Source organism: Rutilus rutilus, assembly GCF_951802725.1.
Source record: "Rutilus rutilus genome assembly, chromosome: 14".
Taxonomy (NCBI): Eukaryota; Metazoa; Chordata; class Actinopteri; order Cypriniformes; family Leuciscidae; genus Rutilus; species Rutilus rutilus.
The window spans coordinates 16,143,422-16,169,559 of NC_140219.1; the positions used below are offsets into that span (position 1 = coordinate 16,143,422).

Sequence of the window (26,138 nt, forward strand, 5' to 3'; positions counted from 1 at the left end):
AGAATGAATGGAGGGTAAAATCAAAACTGGACGGTCAGCTCCGCACAGTAGGCCATGATTTCCAATGAATAAGAACGAGTTGATGTAAATGAATTCACACTGCGCAGAGGAACTCTCGGTGTCCTGGTTTGATCATCTATAATGGAACGGATGAAAGTTTGGTCTGTGCAATTAGAGAGTAAGAGTAGGGAGAGACATGAATGAAGACAGCTGGCAAGATCCAATAAAGGGATGAAAATAGTTTTGATCATAATACCAGACTGTATGTGATGTGATCTGGATACATCAGGCATTTTATTTTAAAACAAATAAGAAACTGGCCATTATTAATGTATAAAATAAACTGTATGCACCTGCCCTCACATTTTTAATTATTTGTGAAATGTTTTATATTCACAATATATGCCTGATTCAGTAGAATAGAATAGAATAGAATAGAATAGAATAGAATAGAATAGAATAGAATAGAATAGAATAGAATAGAATACAAATCGTACATGTATAGCTTGCTGGAGAATCTGTTTCGTTTCTGACAATATCTAAGTCCATATTCCGAGGTTGAGGAGGATACATGGCACTAGTACAGTACATCATGTTCACAACAGGACGTTCATGTCCTTACGATGGAACAACACCAAGCGCTAAGAGTTAGAGGACAGAAGAGAGATTGGGACATAAAGAAACCCTTGGAATGTGATAAATGTTTGGTGTAGAAGTAAATCGCACAGTTGGCCGGTTTGACCAGACATTCTCCACTGTCACTAAGGTTTATGGTCTCAGCAGAGCAAAGCTATACTCTGATACTGAAAATCCTTTTTTTTCTTTTTTTTTTTTTTGTGAGGACTAGCAGTTGTACATGGAGTGCCCCCAGGTGCTATGTGACATGACTCAAAATTTAAAGCACTTTTCAAATATATATGACTTTTAATAGGTATTGTTACCATTTTTATTTTAGATTGTTTTTTTCTACTTGCTTAATTTAATATGCAAATGCATACATTTGAAAATAAACTATTAGCAATAATAACAATTTCTTGTGGCACTGTAAATTTACAATACTGCATTTTAACATAATATAATATTGTAAATAGTTTAAAAATAACAAACATCTATAAAAATAAATATGAAAAATGTAAATGTCTCAAGAAAGTAATATTACATGATAATATTAGTACAGAGTTTATGCACTAAAAGGTCTAATACTGTAAAATACTAATTATAATGCAGAGGGTGAATAATGCTCTTAAGCTGCTTAACAGGGCAAATTAAATATTAATGCACGACACAAGCTGGTTCCCGAATCCCGTCTATGTACTATGCTTCCCTCTTGTGGGCAATCCTGATACATCCAAATCTACAATTTAACTTGTATTTAATGTGGGAACATGATATGGGTTATTATAAATAAAACAAATACAGGACTAAACTAATGGAAAGCCATTATGACCGTTATTTGAAATATGAGGAACATTTGGACGTGTTTCTAGTCCACTGGCATGTTTTTCAACAGTAGCCTACAGATTATTCAGCCGCATATCAGGACGGACACTGTGATAAATCCATGTGAAAATGGAAACCAACCGCCATGTGTGGTAATGAGAAAAATTACATTTGAATATATTTGCTAGACTTGATGACTAGTTGTACAGCATTATTTGTCACTAGAGATGAAACGGTTTGAAAATTGTATATCACTATTATAGTGACCAAAATTAATCAAGGTTATCTATATTATCACAACTGTTCAAATGGTAACACACGTGAATAATTGGATTATCTGAATTGTTTAGATTTTTAGAATGCACATTAACTTATTTTTCATCAACTTGCTTTAAAAATTCAGTCAGATTTTCGCACTGGGTTGAATAAAAGCAGTAGACAGGCTTTTTTAAACAATGTAAATCCACTCTTTGACAGTAGGTGGTGTTGCTATTTTCCTAGTAATGTCTGTACACAAAGCGGCGCTGCGCAAATAAACACTACTTTATTAGGCATTACATTGAGGGAAGATAAAAAGAAAATGCAAACTCCCTTCAGAAATACATTCATATAAAGTTTGTAGAGGTTATAAAACCCCACTGCCTTCCGCCATGTTTTCTCACAAAAACAAAACCTATGCGGCGTCTATGCGAAACTGTTGCTAACTTTTCTTAAAGGGATAGTTCACACTAATGTGAAAATTAAGGCTGCGTTTAAGTCCGATTTTTTATGCCCTTCCCTCGCTAACTTCCCTCTGTCTCATTTACTCAGATGTATGTCATTGCTTACGTTGGACGAGTGCCCACTACTAGCGGAACCACTGAAATGTGTTTAGATGCAACGCCCTAAAGGCCCCTGATATACTCACAGCAAAGTTCTTTTTCGTTCTTCGTTTAGGGGTTAAAGAAGTACGAAATACGTGAGCAGCGATAAACTGTAAGCGAACAGATGACGCCCACACTGCTGAGAGCACAGTTTGATGAATATGTTAATATGTGCTGCGCGCTTTCCTCTCAATATCAAGATTCACACACAACAAAGCATTTTTTAATAAAGCATAAGAAAAACATTTGATCATATTAACGATATGTGATGCGATCTGGGAAAACCCGTCGGATGTCGCGCTGGGCGGTTTTCAGTAAATTCCAAAATAGTTTGAATGTCAGTTTTTTTGTCAAATTTTTTTTTCCATTAAATTATTATTCTATAACATCTTTTCTCTTATCTCTGAAAATATCTTGGCAAAATTCCCTTGTTTAGTGCAGAAAAACAGCGATTTATAGTGTCAAGCTGAAAATACTCTCTTTCTCTAATGCATTCTATGCGACCATTAACGCCCGGCAGAGGTGAAAAAAAAAAAAACAATCGCCGTATACCCCATACACCTGTCCGTCTCGTAACACTACAAAGATAGTTTACCTTTAAAATAAACCACATACATGTACAGTGAATGTGTATACAGTAGTGCGCATTTCGCGCCAATCCTGTTTAAACTATAACGTCACGCAGTTTCATAACAATCGCGAGATGGACGCGTCTCAACGGTGACAGTTATTTAAACCTGTTTTTCTCAAAATTCCGTTCCAGAAAATCATAGAGATCAGCCGACTTCAGATAAACATAACTTCTGCTACCAACAAGCTATGATAAAAGTAAAAACAGATTTGGAAAGGGCTTGATACCAGCATCCATATGATATCAAAACCTGTAATAGGTAAAATTTCACCATGTGGTGGGTTTTCCCAGATCGCATCACATATGTTTGCAGGAGCTGTACAATTCGGCACCCTAGTCACGTTAAGATTATTTATATAGCACTTAATACAATATATGGCTTAAAATCAAGCAGCTTTACCGTATTAAACATGAAAAACCGCATCAGTGTCTTGTTTCATCAAAAGTACAACTTCATTATCTACTCTAAAGCATTCTCTCCAGTGTGTTCATGCTTTTACATGCGGAGGCCTGACCTCAACAAACTGAACGCACAGACCTCTGCAGGCTAGACAATGGCACCCTGACTGCCATTAGGTATCGGGATGAAATCCTTGGATCCATTGTTAGACCCTATGCTGGTGCAGTGGGTCCTGGGTTCCTCCTGGTGCACAACAATGCCCGGCCTCATGTGGCGAGAGCATGCAGGCAGTTCCTGGAGGATGAAGGAATGATACCATTGAAGGGCCACCACGCTCACCTGACCTACATCCAATAGAACACCTCTGGGACATTGTGTTTCGGTCCATCTGACATCACCTGGTTGCACCTCAGACTGTCCAGGAGCTCAGTGATGCGCTGGTCCAGATCTGGGAGGAAATACCCCAGGACACCATCCGTCGTCTCATTAGGAGCATGCCCCGACGTTGTCAGGCATGCATACAAGCACGTGGGGGCCATACAAACTACTGAGTACCATTTTGAGTTGCTGCAATGAAATTTCAGCAAAATTAACAAGCCTGCTGCATCATTTTTTCACTTAGATTTCCGGGGTGTCTTTGAATTCAATCCTCTGTAGGTTGATCATTTTCATTTCCGTCAAACGATGTGGCATCCTTTCGTTCATAACACATTACCCAGTCCATATTAGTATAGATATCCAGCATGATATTTTTCCCCATTGAGATCTGATGTGTTTTCAAAGTGTTCCTTTAATTTTTTTGAGCAGTGTATATCCGGTCTGGAACTCTGTTTGTCTGATGATAGTCAGAATGACAATTGATAACTTTGTTATGACAAACACAAGAGATATAATCACCTCAGAGAAGAAGGTACATGGATTGTATTTTGTGTCCTGTTTTTGTTAATATTGACTTCTGAAAACTTGTGTGCCGTGCACTGCAAGACAAACGGCCAAGGTCAGGATTTTCTTTAAATAATGTGTTAAATTTCATATCGTATACCCCCGGAACACTTGGAATATACGACACGTGTATAGCATGGGATCATTCTGTGATACTTTTCAGCCTTTTTTAAAAAGCTTAATGCTGGTGTCACGCTGTGGTTGAGACAAGGAGGAAGCAGGATCCAAATGCAGCATACTTTATTCACTAGACTCTAGACTTTACAAACACAGATAAGGGAACAGAACTCAGGAACAGGACAACCAACAAAAGCATTTAACAGAACCAAGAACTCACAATGATTGAACTAAAACACAGGGCTTAAATACAAGGGCAAACAAGCTAAACAAGATAACAAGGGGGCGTGGTTAATCTGAAACACCTGGGGAGACTAATAGACATGACAGGGAACTGCTGAAAATGAAAAGACTGGGGAACACAGACTGACATCACAACAGCTGGTCACTATTTACTGCCATTTTATGGGCGAGTGTGAGCAGGACATTTTTTCTCTTTCTTTCTCCTTTTGTGGCTGATTTGAAATATTTTCATTAATTGTGAATTCGGCAAGCAGTTTTTTTAGATTTCAGGATTCCCCAATTTAAATAGATAGGACTTGGTCTTGGATGCCTGAAATAGCTGCCCGGAGGCGTTGCAAATCTGGTCACTGAGTGAACAGACTTTTCTTGAAAGGGGCTTTGCTACAGCTAAACGTGTAATTAATGGTTGCTACAAAGAGCCGAGATTAGAGGTCAAAGCACCACACAAAACAACATAAAAAATAAAAGCAGGTCGGCTGCATGAATATTTATTAGAGCACACAGCCACTCTAGAGATTTGTATGTCGTTTGATTGTTTTTACTTCACTTACTAATTATCAGTGTCTATAACTTCAGTGCAATTAGCAGACAATGTTTTGTATTTCTTTGAAAAGTCTAAAAAAAGGATGATTTATATGCTATGATGGCACAATTTAAGACATGTACTGTAACATTGAGAACATAATAGTCTTTAAATCTGTATTGTTAGATCGCAAAGTGCTGGGCACCAGCATTAAGAAATAAAGCTGATATACACAAAAAAAAAAAAAGCGTTGGCTCAACAACAACAACAAAAAAATTAACAGTCAATCAATTAACGCAGAAATCTGAGTTTAAAGTACACACAATATTAAGGCATAGATCAACATTATCATGTCCAACAGAACTCAAAAAATAATGTTTACAACTTAAAAGTTTAATTAAATCAATAAATTATCATTTTAACTTAGAATTTAATTAGTAACAGGTCCCTGTATTACTTTTCAGAGATGGCCGAATATTTTGAAGAGGTTTGATGATTGCCGTTGCATGTGGTCATCAAGTCCATCGGCATCAGAAGTACTTGGTGGGATTTGATAAGCCACACATTTGAACATGAACATGGGAAGTGATGCCACGATAAACTCTCTGCATTGGGAGCATATGTCCGATCCTCTGCCCTTTCTTCAGGAACCCGGTGTAACGGTCCGGCTTTACGTAGAACAGCTTTAAGCAGAGACCTGCCAAACAGATGATGTGGGAGATATAAGATTATGCTTTTATTGTACGAAATCTTATTCCTATATTAGTAGTAGTAGTAGTAGTAGTAGTAGTAGTTGTAGTATTTTATCAAGAAAGGACTGTTTTTTCCACAAACATCTCTCTAAAAGAAAATTTTGCAACGTTGCTATTCATGCTTTAGAATATTTAACATTAGGTACACACCTTGCCCGCTCAAGTTAATGCCATCATCGATAGCATTGTTATTTCCGTATGGCCTAGATCTGCCATTCAGCTTCACATCAAATGGAGCATAAACTATGGCTCCATCAGCACACGCAATGTCAAGACCCATATGTTTCCGATTCCCACTGCAGCACAAACGCACATAATGTGATCAAAATTAAGTAGAAAGTTATTTGTCTTTCCCTAGCTCTCAAATCTTAATATGCATTTAAACATGATGCAATAAATCAAGATCTGACATCAGTTACATCAAACTTTTTTTGTTATTGTTTGTCGTGTGACAATTGTAGTGAATAATAGTATTAGTACACATTCATTTCCAAATTTTCCATTGAATGGAAAAAAGCAGTCTGATCAGTATCAAAAATAGAAAGAAGGTCGTACAGCATGTTATGGTGATGAATTTTATTTGTTTTATTGTATTAGAATGGTGTCTAATTCAAATTGAATAAAGAACCTTTCTATACTGTATATAGAACTCCATTTATCTTTTTTTCTAAGAGTGTATGATGCAGAATAAAGATATTTTGTAATGTTGGGTTGTGTCAAATTTGTGTGGGAACACACTCAAAACAAAAGAATGATATCAATATGTTACAGCACACCTCCATTACAAATGTGTTATTTGCTAAATGTGCGTCAACGACTTCTGGGAAGAGCTATGAGGAGATAAGTCAGATAAAACAAAATTTGCTTGTGAAACAGAGATTTATATACAGACAATCAGAAGAAACATGATCAAAAACAGAATTTACCGTTTGGCTCCATAATGTCCACAGCCATGTCTATCACATCCTCTTATTCTGTTACTTGGGTGACTACTGCAGAGGCGGCCAAATTTCGCTGTGAAATAGAAACATAATTTTCTCATCTCAACTCATCTCTGTGTTACTTTATGCTTCCTGTCTGTCTTTATATTTGTCTGTATGTTTGTCTTTTTCTTCATTAACATTGCATACCTTGAGCATCAACAGAAGAGCTGCAAATCACTGAAAAAGAGACACATTAAAACTTGAATTTGCATAATTACTGTATTTCCTTTTTTTGGAATGTTTTTGCAATGTTTTCTCTTTTCACAATGTCTTTAATGACACCACAAAACATCAGTGAATTATTTAAAAATGGTAACAATAAAACTTCATCTTAATACTAATTTTCGTTTACTATAATATGTGAAACATGAATATTTATTTTTCTTTTAAACCTGTATTTAATTTAGCCTTAAACAGAGTAATGTACATTTTAAAATATAAACATTTTCAAAATGAATGATGCTTCATTTGTGCAAATAGACTTCTATCATGTGCAATAGCTTTCTTACTCATAAGCAGCATTTTCAAGTTAAGTTTTAGAATAAAAATGCAGGCAGTGATGCTTTAAGTTAAATTGTAATTTCTCACCAGCCAAAAGCAGAAAACTTAAAAGGATGTAGAGTTTCATGATCCTATAAGCGTTTGTTTTCAGATGCTTTCTTCTCTGCTGTCGTCCTCAGTCTGTTTGTGTCAGGTTTGTGGGTAAGGATGTAGAGAGGACTCAAATGCAAAGTATTATTTGCTTTTGTAATTGATAAAATAAAACAAAAAACAAACAAAAACTATACCCGAGGAGAAAATGCAGGATTAACCGGCACGGCTGGCGAGAGCGGCCTGGACACGGCAGGACAGGACTTGAAATTATGGGATGACCTAAAGAGGTTCACACAGGACGAGTCACAACGACGAACTGGCAATGGACTGAGAACATGGAGAATATATAGGGAATGAAAGGGTATAAATGGAGAGAAAGTAGGGCAAATGAACCAATAATCAGATAACAATCAGATAATAAGAATGAATAATAATCAGATAAGAAGGGCAGGGTTGAGACAATACATGTGAGAACGTGATAACAGCCAGAGCTCTCACAGAATGCAAAAAACATGACAATAAAGAAGCACAAGGCCGATGATAAACACGTGCCGCATGCTCCACATAACACAAAAGCATGAAAGCACACAGCCAATGGTAAACACGAGCCATGCTCCACAGCACGACTACACAAGAACATTTGGCCAATGTAACTTGGGGTCTGATCAAATAAACCCACTTATCCACATGACTATAAGTATTACTGTTTCGAGTTAGTTTGAGGCTGGATCATCTTAAGTGTGGAAACTCTCTGTCAACTGATTGAACTTCAACTTTGACTCCTGGGGCCCGTTTCAATAAGGAGGTTCAACCAACTGAGTTAAAACTTGAACTCCGAGTTGATTTACCCTGACATGGGAAACTCTGAGTTTTAGTTTTCAGAACAGCTGATTTGAGTTAGTTCAATCAACTCTGAGTAGGCTGACTCGCATACACCACGACTATGAAAAAGCCATGATCAATGGAGCCCTGAAATTTCAATAACAAAGAGAATAAGTGATAATGTATCAGTATACACAGGAGAAATGTTAGCAATTCTGTTAGCAGTACAGTGGATAGAGGAAATAAGACCATTGAGGGTTATAATATGTTCAGATTCAACTTCATCATTAGTCAGTTTACAGAACAGTCATTCAAACAGCAGAGCCGATATTTTAATAGAAATACAACAAGTATTATATAGAATTCAAATGATGGGCATTGAAGTTATATTTTTGTGGGTACCAGCACATATTGGAGTCATAGGAAATGAAATGGCAGACAAGGCTGCAAAGGAGGCCACAAAAAGAGAGTATGTTGAAGTTACAGTTAACATCAGTAAGATGGAAATGAAAAGCATTATTAAACAGAGGTTGAAGGAAAGGTGGCAAAAACAATGGGAGGAAGAGAGGAAAGGACGGTGGTTTTACAAAATTCAGAGGAGAGTGGGAGAAATGAGATGTGCAGGAAGGAGAAGGAGAGAAGAGACAATTATATCGAGACTTAGATTTGGGCACACAGGGTTAAACAGTAATTTATTTAAAATAGGTAAACATAACACCGGCAGATGTGAATATTGTGAGAAACAGGAAACAATAGAACATGTTATAATACATTGTAAAAAATATGAGGGAAAAAGGAAGGAAATGATCCAAAATCTTAAAAAGGAGAGAATAAGTTTTGATTTAGTAGAAATTCTTAGGAAAAACTCAAAAGATAAATGCTATGGAATTGTTTTTCATTATCTTAGAATAATCGATGTGATTGAGACGATTTGAGACTTTATTTTTTTTTTTTAAATTTAAAATAAAGTAATTAAGACATTCAGATCCACACTCCATACCAGTTGGTGGCAGTAATGCACCATTTCGTTGTGTGCCAACCGCCAAAAAACTCAAGAAGAAGAAGAAGAAGAAGAAGAAGAAGAAGAGCCCTGAAATTACGATTCACAAATGGCAACAGCACCCGACAAAAAGACGTCCGTATACTTCCGAGTCAATACGCAAGTTTAATTCTTAATCACTGTTAAAATATCAGAGGTAAAAACTGGCAAGCGTTAAGTTATTAAACTAATATTCATTTTCATGGTATCCCAAGGGCAAAAAAACAAACAAAACAAAAAACACGTGGCAGCAACTAAAAATTAAGTAGGCTATAAAAACATGATTCAATCAGGTTAAGCTTTAAAGTGCCCCTATTGTGGTTTTTGAATATTCCCTTTAATACATTGTGTAATATATCTGTTTGTGAATGTAAACGTTCTGCAAAGTGCACGATAAATAAAGTTATTGTCTCCCAAAAGAAAGAATCGACTCTGAACCGCCTTTACTAGTCGTTTGTGTTTTATGTCATTTTATTTTTTTATCACAATGTAGAACAAATAAACGAAAGGGGAAAAAAGACACAAGACAGGGGTATATAACTAATCAGGAAAGATTACATATCAATTAAAAGATTTAGGCTACATATTTTAATTGTTTTTAAAGCCTTCTTGTTACACGAGTCAGAGATAGTCCCAAAGTAATGTTGTACTTCAGTAAGCAAAACATAGAAAAGTGGTTTCTGACCAGAAAATTTACATTTATATATATAAAATTTTGTTAACAAAAAAAAGAAGATTAAGTAAGAATATTTTATTTTTGTGTAATTGCATTCTTTTTTCCAATTAACAATTCCAAACAAAACATTTACCCAGTCAAACCTAATCATTATCAGTGTTCTCAATAACAATTCGGGAACAGTCTTTCCACAATAATTTGGCAAAGCCAAAGTAATGGCAAAGCCAAAATAAATGCACTTTAGTCTCTGGGTGCTGTTTACAAAACAAAAAAAAACAGTTTGTGTTAATATATTCTTTAAATTTCTTTAAGAAGGTATTAAGGGGATATTAAGTCGTTTGTGTTTCGAATCCGACTGCTTTGCGGTTCTACGTCACTAGAAGACACATTTGCATAATGCCCGCGTACAACTTGACCAGCCCTCAAATGTCATTTTACGACTCAACGCAGGATTCTTGCTTTTGAAAGATGGGTCAGTACCCAGTTTATTTGGACCAGCTTGCTCCTCGGAATCACAACCTGTACGTATGAATAATTATAGATGTATTAAACGGGTAGTTTTGTGTTTTATATTGTGTAGGTCTAATCACCTGTGGGCTAGCCTGGCAAGCCAGACCTACATCAAGATGTTTGGTCTGGCAACTCACCATAGACACGCTCAATCCGAGGGGCGGGATAAATGGCTGTCTTTCAAATTCCCTCTGCACGCAATAGGACAGCGCTTCAACCAACCAGAGCGTTTTCCCACCAGCGGAGCTAGTTGATAGATTCAACTTTTGCCATATCTGGCCGGCAAAACTACGAACACATCTTCCTTTTTTTAAGAATGACTTAAAGGGTTAGTTCACCCAAAAATTTAAATTCTGTCAGTAATTACTCACCCTCATGTTGTGCCAACCGCGTAAGACCTTCGTTCATCTTCGGAACACAAATTAAGATATTTTTGATGAAATCTGAGCCATGTTTCACTCCTCCATAGGCTTCCAGTGTGACCGAAACTTGCTGGCCCAGAAAAGTTATTAAAGAGATCGTTAATATAGTCCAAGTGACTCCAGTGGCTCAATCTTAAGTATATCAAGCGACGAGAATACTTTTTGTGCGCAAAAACAAACAAAAATAACGACTTTATTCCACTATTCATTTCCTTCTCTCTGGATGTCTAGTTGGTTTGCGTAGTGTTTTTGCGCAGCGCGTCTGTGTTACACGTCACCACGTAGGCTCACTATTGGCCGACGCCAGTCATGTGTGTGTTGCGTGATGACGTGCAACACAGAAGCGCAGCGCAAAAACACTACGAGGCCCAGAGAGAAGGAAATGAAAAGTGGAATAAAGTCGTTATTTTTGTTTGTTTTTGCGCACAAAAAGTATTCTCGTCGCATGATAAACTTAATGTAGTGCCACTGTACAAAATTCTGTCAGATTTCATCAAAAATATATTAATTTGTGTTCCGAAGATGAACGAAAGACTTACATGGTTGGAACAACATGAGGGTGAGTAATTACTGACAGAATTTTCATTTTTGGGTGAACTAACCCTTTAAGTGCCGTTCTTTGCTCTTTTCTCAAAGAAAAACTTCAAATCCTCCAGAGTCGCGGCCAAAGCCGATGAGCAGCCGTCATTCTTTGTTTTCAAGTAGCAGCCAGGGAACCGTCGCAACTCTGTCGTCATATGTTAAGCCCGCCCCGCATACTCTATACACGACGTGATTGGCCTGACCCAATTTAGGTTTTTGCAGCTCGAATGTCTATGGAGAGTTGCTAGACTGCCCTGGCTGCAAAATACATTTTGCTGCCGCTAGGGTGCGTCTAGATTTCTAGGCTACCTGTGGGCCACTATTACTTTAAACTGTGTCTATTGATGCAGATTGTCTGTCGTTCTCACTATACTTTGAGTAAAGATTAAGGATGAAGCAAGATTTGTTTTACAAACGTTTATGTTACATCAGTCATTCACATTAGTGCTTGGCTAATGTAAGTTATGCACCATTATCGATACAGTTCCCGCATGTGCACCGCAATAAATTAGAAATATACACATCGGTTTGTTGATGAACACACTTTTTAATGCTGATGGTGAGGAATTACAGTTGCAACATCTCATAATGTACCTCAAACTGAGTAGTATATAACTGAGAAAGGTCCTGCTCAAATTGTCCTTGCGATGGAGGTTCGGGTTGAATAACTACATAGTTCTTCCAATGTTTCCTCATTTAAACCGATTTCTACACCACTGATTTCACAAATCCTGTGAATCTCTTCTTTGATGGCTCTCACGGGTTTGTGTCCAGGAAACAACACAAAAATTCGAAGAAAGAACGTGAGAGCGAGGCACACATTCCTTCCCGCTCTGCATACAGCGGCCTTACTGATGTGCTCTGCATCCCCATGTTATATAGAAATATGCACAATAAATGAATGTACTGCACTGCAAATGATGCTTACTTCTTAGCATTTTTGTCTTGTTGTTTCCAGTCAAAATATCTAAAGATTCTTAAATCAAGATGCATTTTCTACATAAGAAAAAATAAGGTATTTAGTCTTTCCTGGGGGGAAAAACGATATTTAAGTGCATTTTTCTTATTTTACAAAAAATAAGAAAGTTTCAGTTTGCATTAAGATTATTTTCCCTCATTTCAGGGTTAACATACTCAGAGTTTTCACTTAACCTCCTTTCTGAAACAGGCCCTGGTCTTCATTGAGCATATTGGTCTCTTTATGTGGCTTAACCGTAATTCCCCTACACAGACTTTTCTTTTAAATTTCCATTTTCCCCATGCATTATCCCAGTCTATGATTTATCCCAGTGTCCTGATATGCTGCTGAATAATCTGAATAAACTTCCCAATGTTTCTCATATGCACATTATTCACATTTAAAGCTGCTTTGAAACAATCTGTATTGTATAAAGCGCTATAAATAAAGGTGACTTGACATATGGCTACACGTGATTTGGCACTGCACGGACGATCAGCTGTCTTACATTACGAACATTGCAGTTTATTGCTCTGGCCACATCTGCATGTGCAATAATTGTTTATGGTTCATTGAACAAGCATGAAAAACATTGTTAAAACCCTAAAGATCTGGAAAGCTTATTTGTATTTTATAAAATTATGTAAAATAAGAATGCTTTAGGATAGTGTGCACACACAACTATAATGACTCAACCTGGTTCAAATTAGTAGATTTTGTGAACTTCAAATAACCTTTATGGAACTGCTTCAGGCCAGACATATTATTTAGGTTAATTCATGTCAGGTGTTGGACTTTAATCCCTACTTTTCTCAGCACTCTTTATGGAACAGGCCCTATGTGGGGAAAATAACCCACTAAACAGATAACAAGATGGGCAGGGTAGAGTTAATAGACGGGAGAACATGTGGCACATGCATACAAATATAACTAAAGTCACGTGTTCACACAAAACTTGATAAAGAGCAGGAAGCCAATGAGAGCTCTCACAGACTGCATGTCCACACAAAACATGACAACATGAAAGCATTCGGCCGATGATAAACACGAACTACGTGCTACACATACTGTAACACAACAACATTAAAGCATACTCACAATGAAAGACGAACCATGGACCATGAATGTATAAACCACAGCACTGAACCGAAAACCAAGCTAGACAGAAGTGCTGGGATCCGAACACCACGTGCCGTACAGAAACAGAGTTTAAAGAGATAATCTGGTGTCAGTAAATGGTCATACATTATCATGTACACCAATCAAAGTCTATTTAATAGGCTTCCCCACTCTGAGTCTTTATCAGTGTTTAAAGAAAATATAAAACCCTTGACAGTATGCATGCTAGTGGGGAAATTCCAGTGTAGTAATGAGTGTATGCAAAAAGCAAATAAAGACTGCCTTTGTGTTGTTCTTAATTTAATAAATTATAAAATCACAACACTTCTGAATCACTGAATGTGGGAAACCAAGTGGACCAAATACAGTTTTATTAGGAATGTCATTATTGTCACAGTGTCTGGTTTTTGTGTATCTGTTGATATGTTTGTGGGTGTGGGATCTGTGTGTGTGTTGCTTAGAAACCAGCTGATCACTTAATCAGCCCGCAGCTGCAGCTAGTTAATTCTGTTTGTTAGCTGCCTATATCTAGCAGGAGTGATTATTGCATGGTGTCGGTGCCTGGTTTCCTTGCGGAGATAATTCCTAGATCTCGTCTGTGTTCCCAGACTTCTGGAGATCATTGGAGTCCTCTTCTTCCAGTTACCGTTGACATCCGCTCAAGGACCATTCATATCACTCATCCTCTCCTGTATATCTGCTTCCAGGTCGCCCACCTGCTAAGCGTGGTGTTTTGAGTGTTTCCATCAGTTCAACCCGCTTGTCAATAAACTGCTTGCTTGCAATTGGATCTTCGACTCTCATTCTGACAATTATACATTGCAGTAAAAGTTGTTGGAGAATGTCTAAAGGCTGTAATATACCACTAAAGAAGCTAATGGATAAGTTGAAATGTGAGACGTTGCAGTCTGATCAGCTAAAAAAAAAAAATGTTGTGTGTTTTTTTTGTGGGGACAAGCAGTTGTAAATGGAGTGCCCCCATGTGCTTTGTGGCACGACTCAAAATTTACACTATTCAAATATATTAATTTGTAATGGGTATTGTTACCATTTTTATTTTATATTGTATTTTTTTCTACTTGATTCATTTAATATAATATTGCAAATGCATACATTTTAAAATAAACTCTTTGAAAAAATAATATTTTGTAGCACTGTAAATTTACAATTCTTTATTGTAAAATAATAAATCAAATAGTTTAAAAATAACAAGAACCTCTTTAAAAACTAAATATGAAAAATCTCAAGAAAGTAATATGATAATATAGATTGTATGCACTGAAAGGTCTAATACTGTAAAATATTCTTATAATGCAGAATGTAAATAATGTGAATATGAGTGACATTGGTAAGTTTATTCAGATTATTCAGCAGCATATCAGGACACTGGGATAAATCATAGACTGGGATAATGCATGGGGAAAATGGAAACTTAAAAGAAAGCAGGCCAAATTAACTTCACTCAGTACCATCAAGCGTACTGAGATTCAATGGTCTAAATTCAACAGAAAACATACCTGAAATAAATACTATATGATTATGTACATGTGTTACAGTACATGTACTTAACTGAATCACAGGTAATTTATATGATGGGTGGTAATAAGAAAAATTACATTAAAATATATTTGCTTGACTTGATGACTAGATGTGACAATGAACAACGACATTTTGGCCACATCCTTTGGCTACATCTTGCACTCAATTTGACACATGCTCAAATAGCAAATGCTGCACACGGTTTTCTGTCTCTCTCTGTGTGGTTTTCTGCAACGACAAACTGTGCAAAATAGACTTCAGCTAAATGTGTAATTAAAGAGTTAGTTTACCCTAAAATTCAGAAAATTCAAAAATAAAATTCTAGCATCATTTAGTCATCCTGATGTACCGTTGCATTCGGACCAAATGCAATGATTGGACAAACATTTTATGGTCCTAAGCCTTATTTATGCATATAAATACTTTAAGACCACTTAACTTATTGATTGCTATCAGGATGTGAAGAGACTTTTAACCAGCAAAACAAAAAATGTTTCTGGAACAAATCGCCTACCCTGCCTTTTAGACATGTAACACTGAGAACATAATCTGAGTCTTCAAAACTTTATTGTTAGATTGCAAAGTGCTGGGCACCAGCATAAAGAAATAAGGTAAAAAGCTGTAAATATTTTGAAGTGGTTTGATGGTTGCCGTCGCATGTGGTCATCAACTCCATCAGCATCAGAAGTACTTCGTGGGATCTGATTTGTCACACATTTGAACGTGAACATGGGAAGTGATGCCAGGATAAACGCTCTGCATTGGGAGCAGACTTCCGATCTTCTGCCCTTTCTTCAGGGTCCCGGTGTAACGGTCCGGCTTAACGTAGAACAGCTTGAAGCAGAGACCTGCCAAACAGACATGAGATTACTGTGAGATTATGCTTTTGATGTACAAAATCTTACTCCACATGTCCTATATTTACTAATATACTAAAATTAATTTTCAATATAGATATGACCTATTCTATGAAATAAATGTATGCTACATTGCTATTCATGCTTTAGAATATTTAACATAAGGTACACACCTTCTCCACTCAAGTTAATGCCATCATTGATACCATTGTTCTTTATGTATGGTGCAGCTTTGCCATTCAGCTTCACATCAAATGGAGCATAAACTGTGGCTCCATCAGCACACACAATGTCAAGACCCATATGTTTCCGATTCCCACTGCAGCACAAACACGCATAATAAGAATAGTCCTATCATCATTTACTCCCTGTGACCAAAATTAAGTAGAAAGTTGATTTTAAAAAAAGAAAAAAAAACTCACATAGCTTTAAAATCTAAATGTACATTCAAACATTATGCCACTGCATGGAAAAATAGTCTGGTCAGTCTGTTTCTTATGAAAGACAGAATGTCATATTGGTTGTAAACAACATGAGGGCAAATTCTTTTTTTTTAATTATCATGTCTGTGGTACAGAATTAAAATCTTGTGTAAAGTTGAGTTTTTGGGTTGTGTCAAACTTGTGTGGTAAAACACTCAAAACAAAGGAATGATCAATGTGTTGACACACCCTCCAAACAAAAATGTGTCACTACTAAATGTGTCATCAATGACTAGAGCAATGAGGAAATAAAAGTCAGAAAAAAAATTGCTTGTGAAATAGAGCTTTATACGTTAGACAGTCAGAAGCAACATGATAAAAAAACAGAAATTACCGGCCGGCCCCATACTTTCCACAACCATACTTTCTATCACATCCTCTTTTACGGTTACTTGGGTTACCACTGCAGAGGGGGCCAAATGTCACTGTGAAATGAAAAGTTTTTGTGTTATTTTATGCTTCCTATCTGTCTTATGTGTCTGTTTGTCTTTTTCTTCATTTACATTTCATACCTCGACTAGCATCAACACGAGAGCTGCAAATCACTGAAAAAAGAGACACACATTAAGACTTTAATTTGCATAATTACTGTATTTTGGATTGTTTTTGCAAGGTTTACTTTGCATGTTAACTTGCATGTTTACTCTTTTCACAACAAACAACAAAACATCAGTAAACTTCAACTTTAAAAAATGTTAACAGTAAAACCAGAATCTTAATAGGTTGCTCATTCTTGTTTGCGAGAATATGTGGAATAATTTGTTTTACCAATATTTCATTTTGATTTTAGAACATAAACAAAATTAATTATGCTTCATTTGTGCATTAGACTTAGTGTTTTCTTATTTTGCTCATTTACAAGTTTTAGAATAAAAATCGCTGGCAATGATGATTTAAGTTAAATTGTAATTTCTCACCAGCCAAAAGCAGAAAACTGAAAAGGATGTAGAGTCTCATGATCCTATAAGCGTTTGTTTTCAGATGCTTTCTTCTCTGCTGTCGTCCTCAGTCTGTTTGGCTCATTTAACTGTGAGTTTTTATATTTTGACTGGGGTCATGCACTCATGGGGAAATTTTGCTTTCAACACACTTGCACATGCTACAAACACAATAAAATTGCAAAACAGCCAAAATGGGAACAAAAAACTAGCCCATTTTAAATATAAATGTATGTCGCAGCAAAGATAAGCCAACATTGTGCAACCACAGTGCAAATATGATGATGAAAATGATAAAAGCTCAAATGTATTCTAAAAGTTTTTAAAGAGATACTTTGGTTATACATTAGGATGTTCACCAGTCAGAATCTATTTAATAGACTCACCACTAACTTATAGTATATGAACACATGTAGTACATACTGAGACTTTATCAATGTTTAAAGGGGTCATGAACTGCCTTTTCAAATTTTCTCTGAGGTTATAAGCTAATTTGATTTTTACATAAATAACATCCTAATTTAGAAGTAATAGAATATTTTCTATCTTGTTTTTGACCCTCTCTTTGAAACACTCTGATGGCCGTGCCACATTCAAGACTTGGAAATAAACGCCCAGTGATATGAATGGGTAACAGTTTTGCATATTAAAATACTTTTCCACATCCCCACCATTACATGTGAGAAATTGTTTTGAAAACATCCGATGTTGCAACCGGTGAAATTCGAGCAAGAAGGTGGCTGACCGCACACTGAATTCAGTACAGACCACAGAAGTCTATCAAAACCGGTAAAATTCAGCCATATATGTTGGAACCAGAGTCTCAGACAGATCAGACCACCTGAGAAAGTAGATACTATGTCTGATTTCAAAGAAATTGATGGCAAAATTTTGGAAGAAACCATACAGCACCCTAAAACATCAACATGCGCCCTTGACACACTTCCCACATCTTTTTTCAAAAGTGTGTTAAACAGTTTAGAAGCAGATCTTCTAGAAGTGGTAAATGCCTCAGTTTTCCAAACTTCCTGAAAACTGCAGTTGTCAAGCCCCTCCTGAAAAAGAGCAATCTGGATAAGACCATATTAAGCAACTATAGACCAATCTCAAATCTTCCTTTCATAGGCAAGATCATTGAAAAAGTTGTCTTCAACCAGCTGAACAAATTCTTAAGCTCAAATGGATACTTTGACAATTTTCAGTCTGGTTTCCGACCGCACCACAGCACAGAGACAGCGCTCATAAAGATAATAAACGATATTCGCTTAAATACTGATTCAGGCAAATTATCAGTGCTGGTACTACTCGACCTCAGTGCTGCATTTGACACTGTCGATCACAACATACTTCTTGACAGGTTTGAAAACTGGGTGGGGCTTTCTGGGATAGTCCTAAAATGGTTCAGGTCATACTTAGATGGGAGAGGTTATTATGTGAGTATAGGAGACCATAAGTCTGAGTGGACATCCATGACATGCGGAGTCCCTCAAGGCTCAATTCTTTCGCCACTCCTGTTCAACCTGTATATGCTCCCACTGAGCCAAATAATGAGAAAGAACCAGATCTCTTACCACAGCTATGCAGACGACACACAGATCTACTTAGCCCTTTCGCCTAACGATTACAGCCCCATTGACTCCCTGTGCCAATGCATTGATGAAGTTAACAGTTGGATGTGTCAAAACTCTCTTCAATTAAACAAAGACAAAACTGAAGTCATTGCGTTTGGAAACAAAGATGAAGTTTCCAAGGTGAACGCACACCTCCACTCTAGGGGTCAAACAACTAAACATCAAGTCAGGAATCTTGGTGTGACACTAGAGTCAGACCTTAGTTTCAGTAGTCATGTCAAAAGTAAACAATAACTAAATCAGCATACTATCATCTGAAAAATATTGCAAGAATTAGATGCTTTGTTTCCAGACAAGACTTAGAGAAACTTGTGCATGCTTTCATCACCAGCAGGGTGGATTATTGTAATGGACTCCTCACTGGCCTTCCCAAAAAGACCATAAGACAGTTGCAGCTCATACAGAACGCTGCCGCCAGGATTCTGAGCAGAACCAGAAAATATGAACATATCACACCAGGTCTTTACACTGGCTCCCAGTTAGATTTAGGATTGATTTTAAAGTATTATTACTGGTATACAAATCATTCAATGGCCTAGGACCTCAATACATTGCAGATATGCTCACTGAATATAAACCCAACAGATCACTCAGATCATTAGGATCATATCAGCTAGAAATACCAAGGGTTCACTCTAAGCATGGCGAGTCCGCTTTTAGCTACTATGCCAGCCGCAGCTGGAACCAGCTTCCAGAAGAGATCAGATGTGCTCCTACAGTGGTCACATTCAAATCCAGACTCAAAACACATCTGTTCAGCTATGCCTTTACTGAATGAGCACTGTGCCGCTGTTCATCCGACTGTTTGTACTGTACTGTATTTTATTTTATTTTTCTAAACTGTTTTAATTATTCTTATTTCTTTTTATTATTTTAATTTCTTCTATGTAAAGCACTTTGAATTGCCATTGTGTATGAAATGTGCTATATAAATAAACTTGCCTTGCCTTGCCTTGATACGGAATCGGAAGACAATACATAAGGAATAAATATTTATATTTATTCCTTATGTATTTGTAAGCTAGTATTTTATGGCGTTATTTTAGTGTTGAAACAAAGACGCCACAGAAAGGTGTTTATCTCATTACATAGTTGAAATATTGGCCAACTGTATGTAAGGGTTACGTTTAGTTTCATTGTGTTTTAGTGTGGTTTTCCCTGTTCATGTTTGCCTGAGTTCTTATTCATTATTTGATGTCATGGTTACTGATTGCATTGTGGGCCTGTTTCTTGTTCAGTTTATTTTCTCAGTGTATTCAAGCCCTCTGTTTAGTTAATGTCCATTATTATCTTTGCTTTGGTAAATCTGTTGCATTGGTTTTCTTCTGACTGTTCTTATGTTGAATTGTCTTCTTTGTTTTTGACCAAAAAAGTTTCAATGGCTATTATTTGTCCACCTCACCTGTTCCTTGCCTTCGCGTTGCCTGCACGTGATAGAATACTGGATCTAGAAGAGATAAATAATCAATATACCAGCCGTTCTCCTCCTCCTCCTCAACCAGGGGAATCGCTTCAAGAACCACACCAGTGAGCTTTTGGACTATGCCCATCTTACACACTACCCTGACCTCAACTAAGAGTTGGTGGAGCGTGTCTAAAGGCTGTAATGTATCAGCCTTTGTAGAAGGAGCTAATGTAGAAGTCGAACAATGTGCCGTTGAATTATTGCAGTCTGATTGCAAATAAACCACAGCACAGAATCAGTTCAACTGTCAGTTTTGTTTTGGCAAGATATTTCATGTTTCTCCTTTTTTGTTTCTGCTGCTTTCAACAGTGACAGGACAAAGCGAGCATACAGTAGAAAGATGGTTCAAACACAAAGACACGAGGAAGAATGAAATCAAAGGACACATTAACTGTGGTCTTACAAACCAGACATACATGCTCATCTCTGTGTGTTTATGTACAGTATCACTGTCAGAAATAGGGGTACAGTAGGAGTCCATTTCTGTTCCCCAAGGTACAATCTACACTAACGTACCCCATAGGGCTTATTATTGGACCTCAAGGTACATATATGTACCTTTTTGAGGGGCAAAAAGCATTAAAAGGTACATATATGTACCGTTTCTTTTAAAGGTTAAGGTACAATATTGTACCCTTGAGGGTACAGCCCCAGTGACAAGCCATTGTACCCCTAAAGGTACAATTATGTACTTTATTTTCTGAGAGTGTATATAATAATGTACACTCTTTATTTGCCTACAGTATTTGCCGGTCTATATCTATACCAAAGGTTTACTCTTTCAGAGAGGTAGACTTTTTTAGAAGCATATATAACATTCCTTACTCGTGCTATATCATTCTATTGTGTCTGTGATGGACATACAATATCTATATGCCTATAGCTTTCCCAAGGGACTTTTACCTCAAGACTTTTACCTCAAGACTAATTTTACAATTTCTTTTCATAGTTTTGCTCCATCACTATTCAATAAAAAAATATTTTTGATCATTGTACATTCAAATAGTGTAATCAAACATATATAATGTGTGACATACTGTAGTTTTTCTATTTTTAATGAATTCTCAGTCACATCAAGGTTTTTAAATGTCTCATGATATCAGTATTGTCCACTAAATGGAGTACACAATGTAAGTTCAGAAGGAGCATTTCAATGAAGGTAAGAAAGGCAACATAATCATGAAATATTGTGTCATCAGAGCATTTATTGTCATTTTAATGTTGACATATAAAGGTAATTGGTACTTTCTCAAAGCAAAACAAATTAAAACATTTCACAAGAACAGATTTGTCAGGTTTTGTATTATAAAACAATAGATATGCTGTTCAAATACATTTAAATATACATTTTTGATTGTTAATGTTAATCCATAGTTAATGTCATAAATAAATAAAAATCAGCAGTTCATGACATAAGAGCTAGATATGGTTGCGATGTGGTTCTGTACTTCCTACTTACAGACATTCACATACACAAAGAAACTATTATTTCTTATGCATGCTTCTATAGCAGAAAACAGGCTTATAAAAGGCATTTGCTATTCAATGGTTTATACTAAACAGCACAATCTACAGTCTGCTATACTGTATAATTCATGGTTGAAATGCACTTTACATTTTGCCTTCCACTGTTAAAATCCATTAAATGTATTCAGTTTTTAGTTCACAGTTTATAATATAATAGAACATTTTGAATATGTACAATTCTAACCCAATTTTGGTGAATTTTTCAAGCAGACATTGGCAGAAACTTTAATTCACACAGTCCCCTAATTTTTTTAAGACGGTATGAAACTGAGTTTTCCAACATTATTAATCCATCCATCAGGCCATGGAGACTGTTGAGTTGTCTTGAATATCTATACAAAGAGCATTTACAAATTTTAGATGCAAACATGCAGTGTGCCTTCATGCAAGAAACTTGAAATGTTTTAAAATACATCTATTTGTCTCTAATGTCTAAAGGAAAAAAAGAAGGAAATGGAATTAATATCTCCCCATTCCAGTTTTTCCTGTGCAATTTAAACTAATCTTAAGTTACTTTCACGGATAGGCAGACTGACAGATGGATGGACAGATAGACAGACGCTCTATATAGTATTAGTCATTCAGTTCACCCTAGAATTATTTTTAAGTTATGTAGCCTAGTATCTTCAGATTTCCATAACTGTAATGCTAACCTCACGATCAAGCTTTTTCGCCATTTAAGGATCATTCAGTCCTGCTCATCTTTGATAGTAAGGTCATCTTTGTCCTGGATTCTGAGGAGGACTCCGAATCAGACCCAGAACACCTTAGAGCCTCCTTTAACCTATTTCTGAAATCCTTAGACACATAATAAAAGATGAAAGGATCGATGCAGCTGTTGAAGGTGCTGAGAGACAAAGTGATCAGGTATGGAACATAAAGGTCATTATTGGCGAAGTCCGATTTGGAGTAATGCAACAGCAAGAGAACGTTGCTAGGCAATAAGCAAACAATAAAAACCGTCAACATCAGCACAGTTACTCTAATTGCATGGGCAAAACGCTGGCCTTCAGCCATAAGGGTGTGTAGCACTGCAGAATAGCAGAACAGCACAACCAACAGTGGAAGCAGAAAGCAGAGGGAGAAGAGAGTAGCAAAGTACGGCAGGAAGTACTTTTCCTGCTCTTCTGAAGGCAGTGCATCATGGCAGGTTGTTATTGAAAGATTCTTTATGTTATAAGACTGTTTTGAGGCTAACAAGGGCACAGCAGCAGCTGCAACTACTATCCAAACAAAAACACTCATAATGATTGAGTTCTTGTTACTACGAAGTGTCTTGGCACCGAAAGGGTGAACGAGAGCTACATAGCGATCCACAGCGATCAGTGCCAGACATACCACTGAGCCGTACATGTTTCCATAGAAGAGCGCAATTACAATTCGACAGAATGGTTCTCCAAATGTCCAGTTGTTGCCTAGGAAGTGGTAGACAATACGAAAGGGGAGCACCAGCAGTAGCAGAAGATCACAGGTGGTGAGGTTGATCAGCAGAATGGTGGAAGGGAGCTTTTTGGTTCGCAGGACCAGCAACCAGAGGGCTAATGTGTTTGTGGGAAACCCGATGAAAAAGGCGAAGAGGCAGAGAAGAGGAACCACTAGTTCAGTCCTGTAGCTCTGGATCTGCTCCTTATGCTGGTCTAGAAGTGTATTATTAAACACAGGAAGGCTCCTCCCCTCTGAGAAACAGAATAACAGAAAATACATACTCATTTAATCACAATAGGTCAACCCAGAAAGCAATCACAAGCATAACTACTAAGTGAATGCTATATGTGCAGTCCAGTCAAATAGACATTATTGGTCTCTACACCCTGTTTAAAAGGCTAGTTCACCCAGAAAATCTAAATTATGTCATCATTTACTCACCCTCAAGTTGTTTCTAAACCTGTATGAGTTTCTTTGTTCTATTGAACACAAAAGAAGATAGTTTAAAGAATGTGGGAAACTACACTGTAAGACTTTCAGCCACATTCGGTATTTTTACAGAACTAGTACAGAAACTGATTGCTACTAACACTCTTCAGAATATCTTCTTTTGTGTTCAACACAACAAATAAACTCATACAGGTTTAGATCAACTTGAGAGTGAGTAAATCATGACAGAATTGATATGTGACCTGTTCCCTCAAGTTTTATTTATTATTCAGTTTAATCTGAAGCAGCCTACATTGCACCGGTGATGCAAGAATCTGATCAAATCCATGTGTTATGACTAAATGTGACTGAATCTCATGTCTGTGCATGTTTCACCACACATTACACCCAGCCCACATTTTATTTAAATATGCTGTGTTGACCTAAATTATCTTTTGTGAAAATCAGGACAAAATGTCAGTAATAATGATGCTTATTTAGAATTTAGATTACTGTAGCTACATAATCTTTTCTGTTAGCCTATATTTTGACAGAAAGGTCAACACACCAAAGTCACAGACAATCAAAACACAATGTTAATCTTAAAGTTAATAATATAATGAGAAAAGACTTACGAGCACTTCTGTTGGAGCTTTTCACCTCTAAAGCTGAAGAGATGTGAAGCACAATGAGAAGGAGATGGAGAAAAAGCAATCGAGAAATTACCAAAAATGTCATTGTGCTGAAAAACTAAAAGTATTTTTCAAGGCTGAAATCCTATCTCTTTCCTCCCTTTAGTTTGTTCTCGAGTTCTATTAAAAGGTTTTTCAGCTTGTAGATACCGGTCCAGTCCGCTCTCTTTACCGGTTCTTTTTTTTTTTTTTTTTGCGTTTGTCACTGTTTAAAAAAAAGAAAAAAAAGAAAGAAAGTTGTTTTAATAGTTTTGCTGTCTTGGGGGATTTCTCACTCCGCCTCCTCTTGAGTTTAGACCAATCAATGAGTTTTTTGTCTTGGTCGTTCCTCTGTCTGTTTCTGAAGATGGCTGAACAGATGTGATCTCCTGTTTACATGTTTCCCTCCTGCTCTAACTCGTATGGGAATAGTATAGGTTGCTTGAGGGGAAAAAAATCCAGATTTCATAATGATTACCAATTTTTTTTTTTTTTTTTTCATATGTTCATATGTTTCAATATTTCATATGTCCAGTATTTAAAACCAAATGGTTTCATGGTGATAGTTTTAGTGATGTAAAGAAGTCTAGAGATGCCTGCATTTGTTAAGCCATTTAGTGGACAAAAACTGAAACAGTATAACAATTCTGAAATGTCTTACCCATGACAGCACCACTGTACTAAACAGGAAGAGATAGGATCGTACTGGGAGGAAATGAAATAGTATGCTATGGGAATAATGGGGGTTGTTGGTAAAAAGAAGAAGGCCTACTTTACCCACAACATGCATTGACCTTTCTTAGATCCTTTAAAAGAGAAAGAGAGAGAGGGAAAATAATAACAGTTTGTTCTATTAAAACTAAAGGTTAATTTTATAATAACTGCTTGCCATTAATAACAATAAGAAAGATTATTGCATTAAATAATGGTACAAAGATTGTGCATTCAAAGTCATTAATTCCTCATTTGTTTTTTAATGACTTTTTAATGGCTAAAGATTTGCCTTCACTATCACTTCACTTGAAGTATTAGTTTTGTCTTTCATCAAAAAAAAAAAACGCAATAATAACAGTCATTTTCTGTTCATGTGTAGGCCTATGCATGATTCCCTACCACTAAATAACCTTTATTTAAGAGTGTAGATGTAGACAGTGAGCTCTAGAGGGCGCAACGATTGCACTCTTGACCTGCAAGATTAACATAATTATAGTTGATACGTCATTTCACAATAATAATAATAATAATACACAGTCCTAGTTAGTTTCCACCCTCTTTACACATTAGGCTCATTTGAGATCTTGAGAAGTTGAATCTTGTGAAACTGAAGAAATATGAAAAGGAGACTGGAAAGAATTACATGCATATGAATGATAATTAGACATGACACTAAGTGTATTATTTTTTTCCCTTATAATAATTCAAGTGCCTTGTTTTAGGCAACTCAACTGTTAGTTTCAGTTTTCCATCGTATCGACCATGTCATCATAACCATTCTCTGATGCTGAAGAAACATAATTTTCATTTTCACCAACTTCATAAGTAGCTATAGGCTATAAGT

At 36.6% G+C, this 26,138-nt stretch overlaps 3 protein-coding genes across 3 annotated transcripts; all 3 read right to left on the bottom strand.

The window, feature by feature from the left end:
* Positions 1–4,505: 4,505 nt before the first annotated feature.
* LOC311303187 (leukocyte cell-derived chemotaxin-2-like) lies at positions 4,506–7,804 on the bottom strand. The gene is made up of 5 exons (XM_084429497.1): positions 7,483–7,804; positions 7,042–7,071; positions 6,838–6,925; positions 6,062–6,207; positions 4,506–5,856 (listed from the first exon to the last, which is right to left on the bottom strand). Exons 1-5 carry the CDS (start codon positions 7,520–7,522, stop codon positions 5,690–5,692), a joined length of 471 nt encoding a protein of 156 aa, XP_084285623.1. The 5' UTR covers positions 7,523–7,804; the 3' UTR covers positions 4,506–5,689.
* A 7,152-nt stretch (positions 7,805–14,956) lies between these two features.
* LOC311303123 (leukocyte cell-derived chemotaxin-2-like) lies at positions 14,957–17,538 on the bottom strand. Its single transcript, XM_084429403.1, has 5 exons — positions 17,412–17,538; positions 17,007–17,039; positions 16,829–16,919; positions 16,186–16,331; positions 14,957–16,003 (listed from the first exon to the last, which is right to left on the bottom strand). Exons 1-5 carry the CDS (start codon positions 17,449–17,451, stop codon positions 15,837–15,839), a joined length of 477 nt encoding a protein of 158 aa, XP_084285529.1. The 5' UTR covers positions 17,452–17,538; the 3' UTR covers positions 14,957–15,836.
* A 4,177-nt stretch (positions 17,539–21,715) lies between these two features.
* LOC311304281 (proteinase-activated receptor 4) lies at positions 21,716–24,871 on the bottom strand. The gene is made up of 2 exons (XM_084431211.1): positions 24,545–24,871; positions 21,716–23,731 (listed from the first exon to the last, which is right to left on the bottom strand). Exons 1-2 carry the CDS (start codon positions 24,645–24,647, stop codon positions 22,740–22,742), a joined length of 1,095 nt encoding a protein of 364 aa, XP_084287337.1. The 5' UTR covers positions 24,648–24,871; the 3' UTR covers positions 21,716–22,739.
* Positions 24,872–26,138: the final 1,267 nt, after the last annotated feature.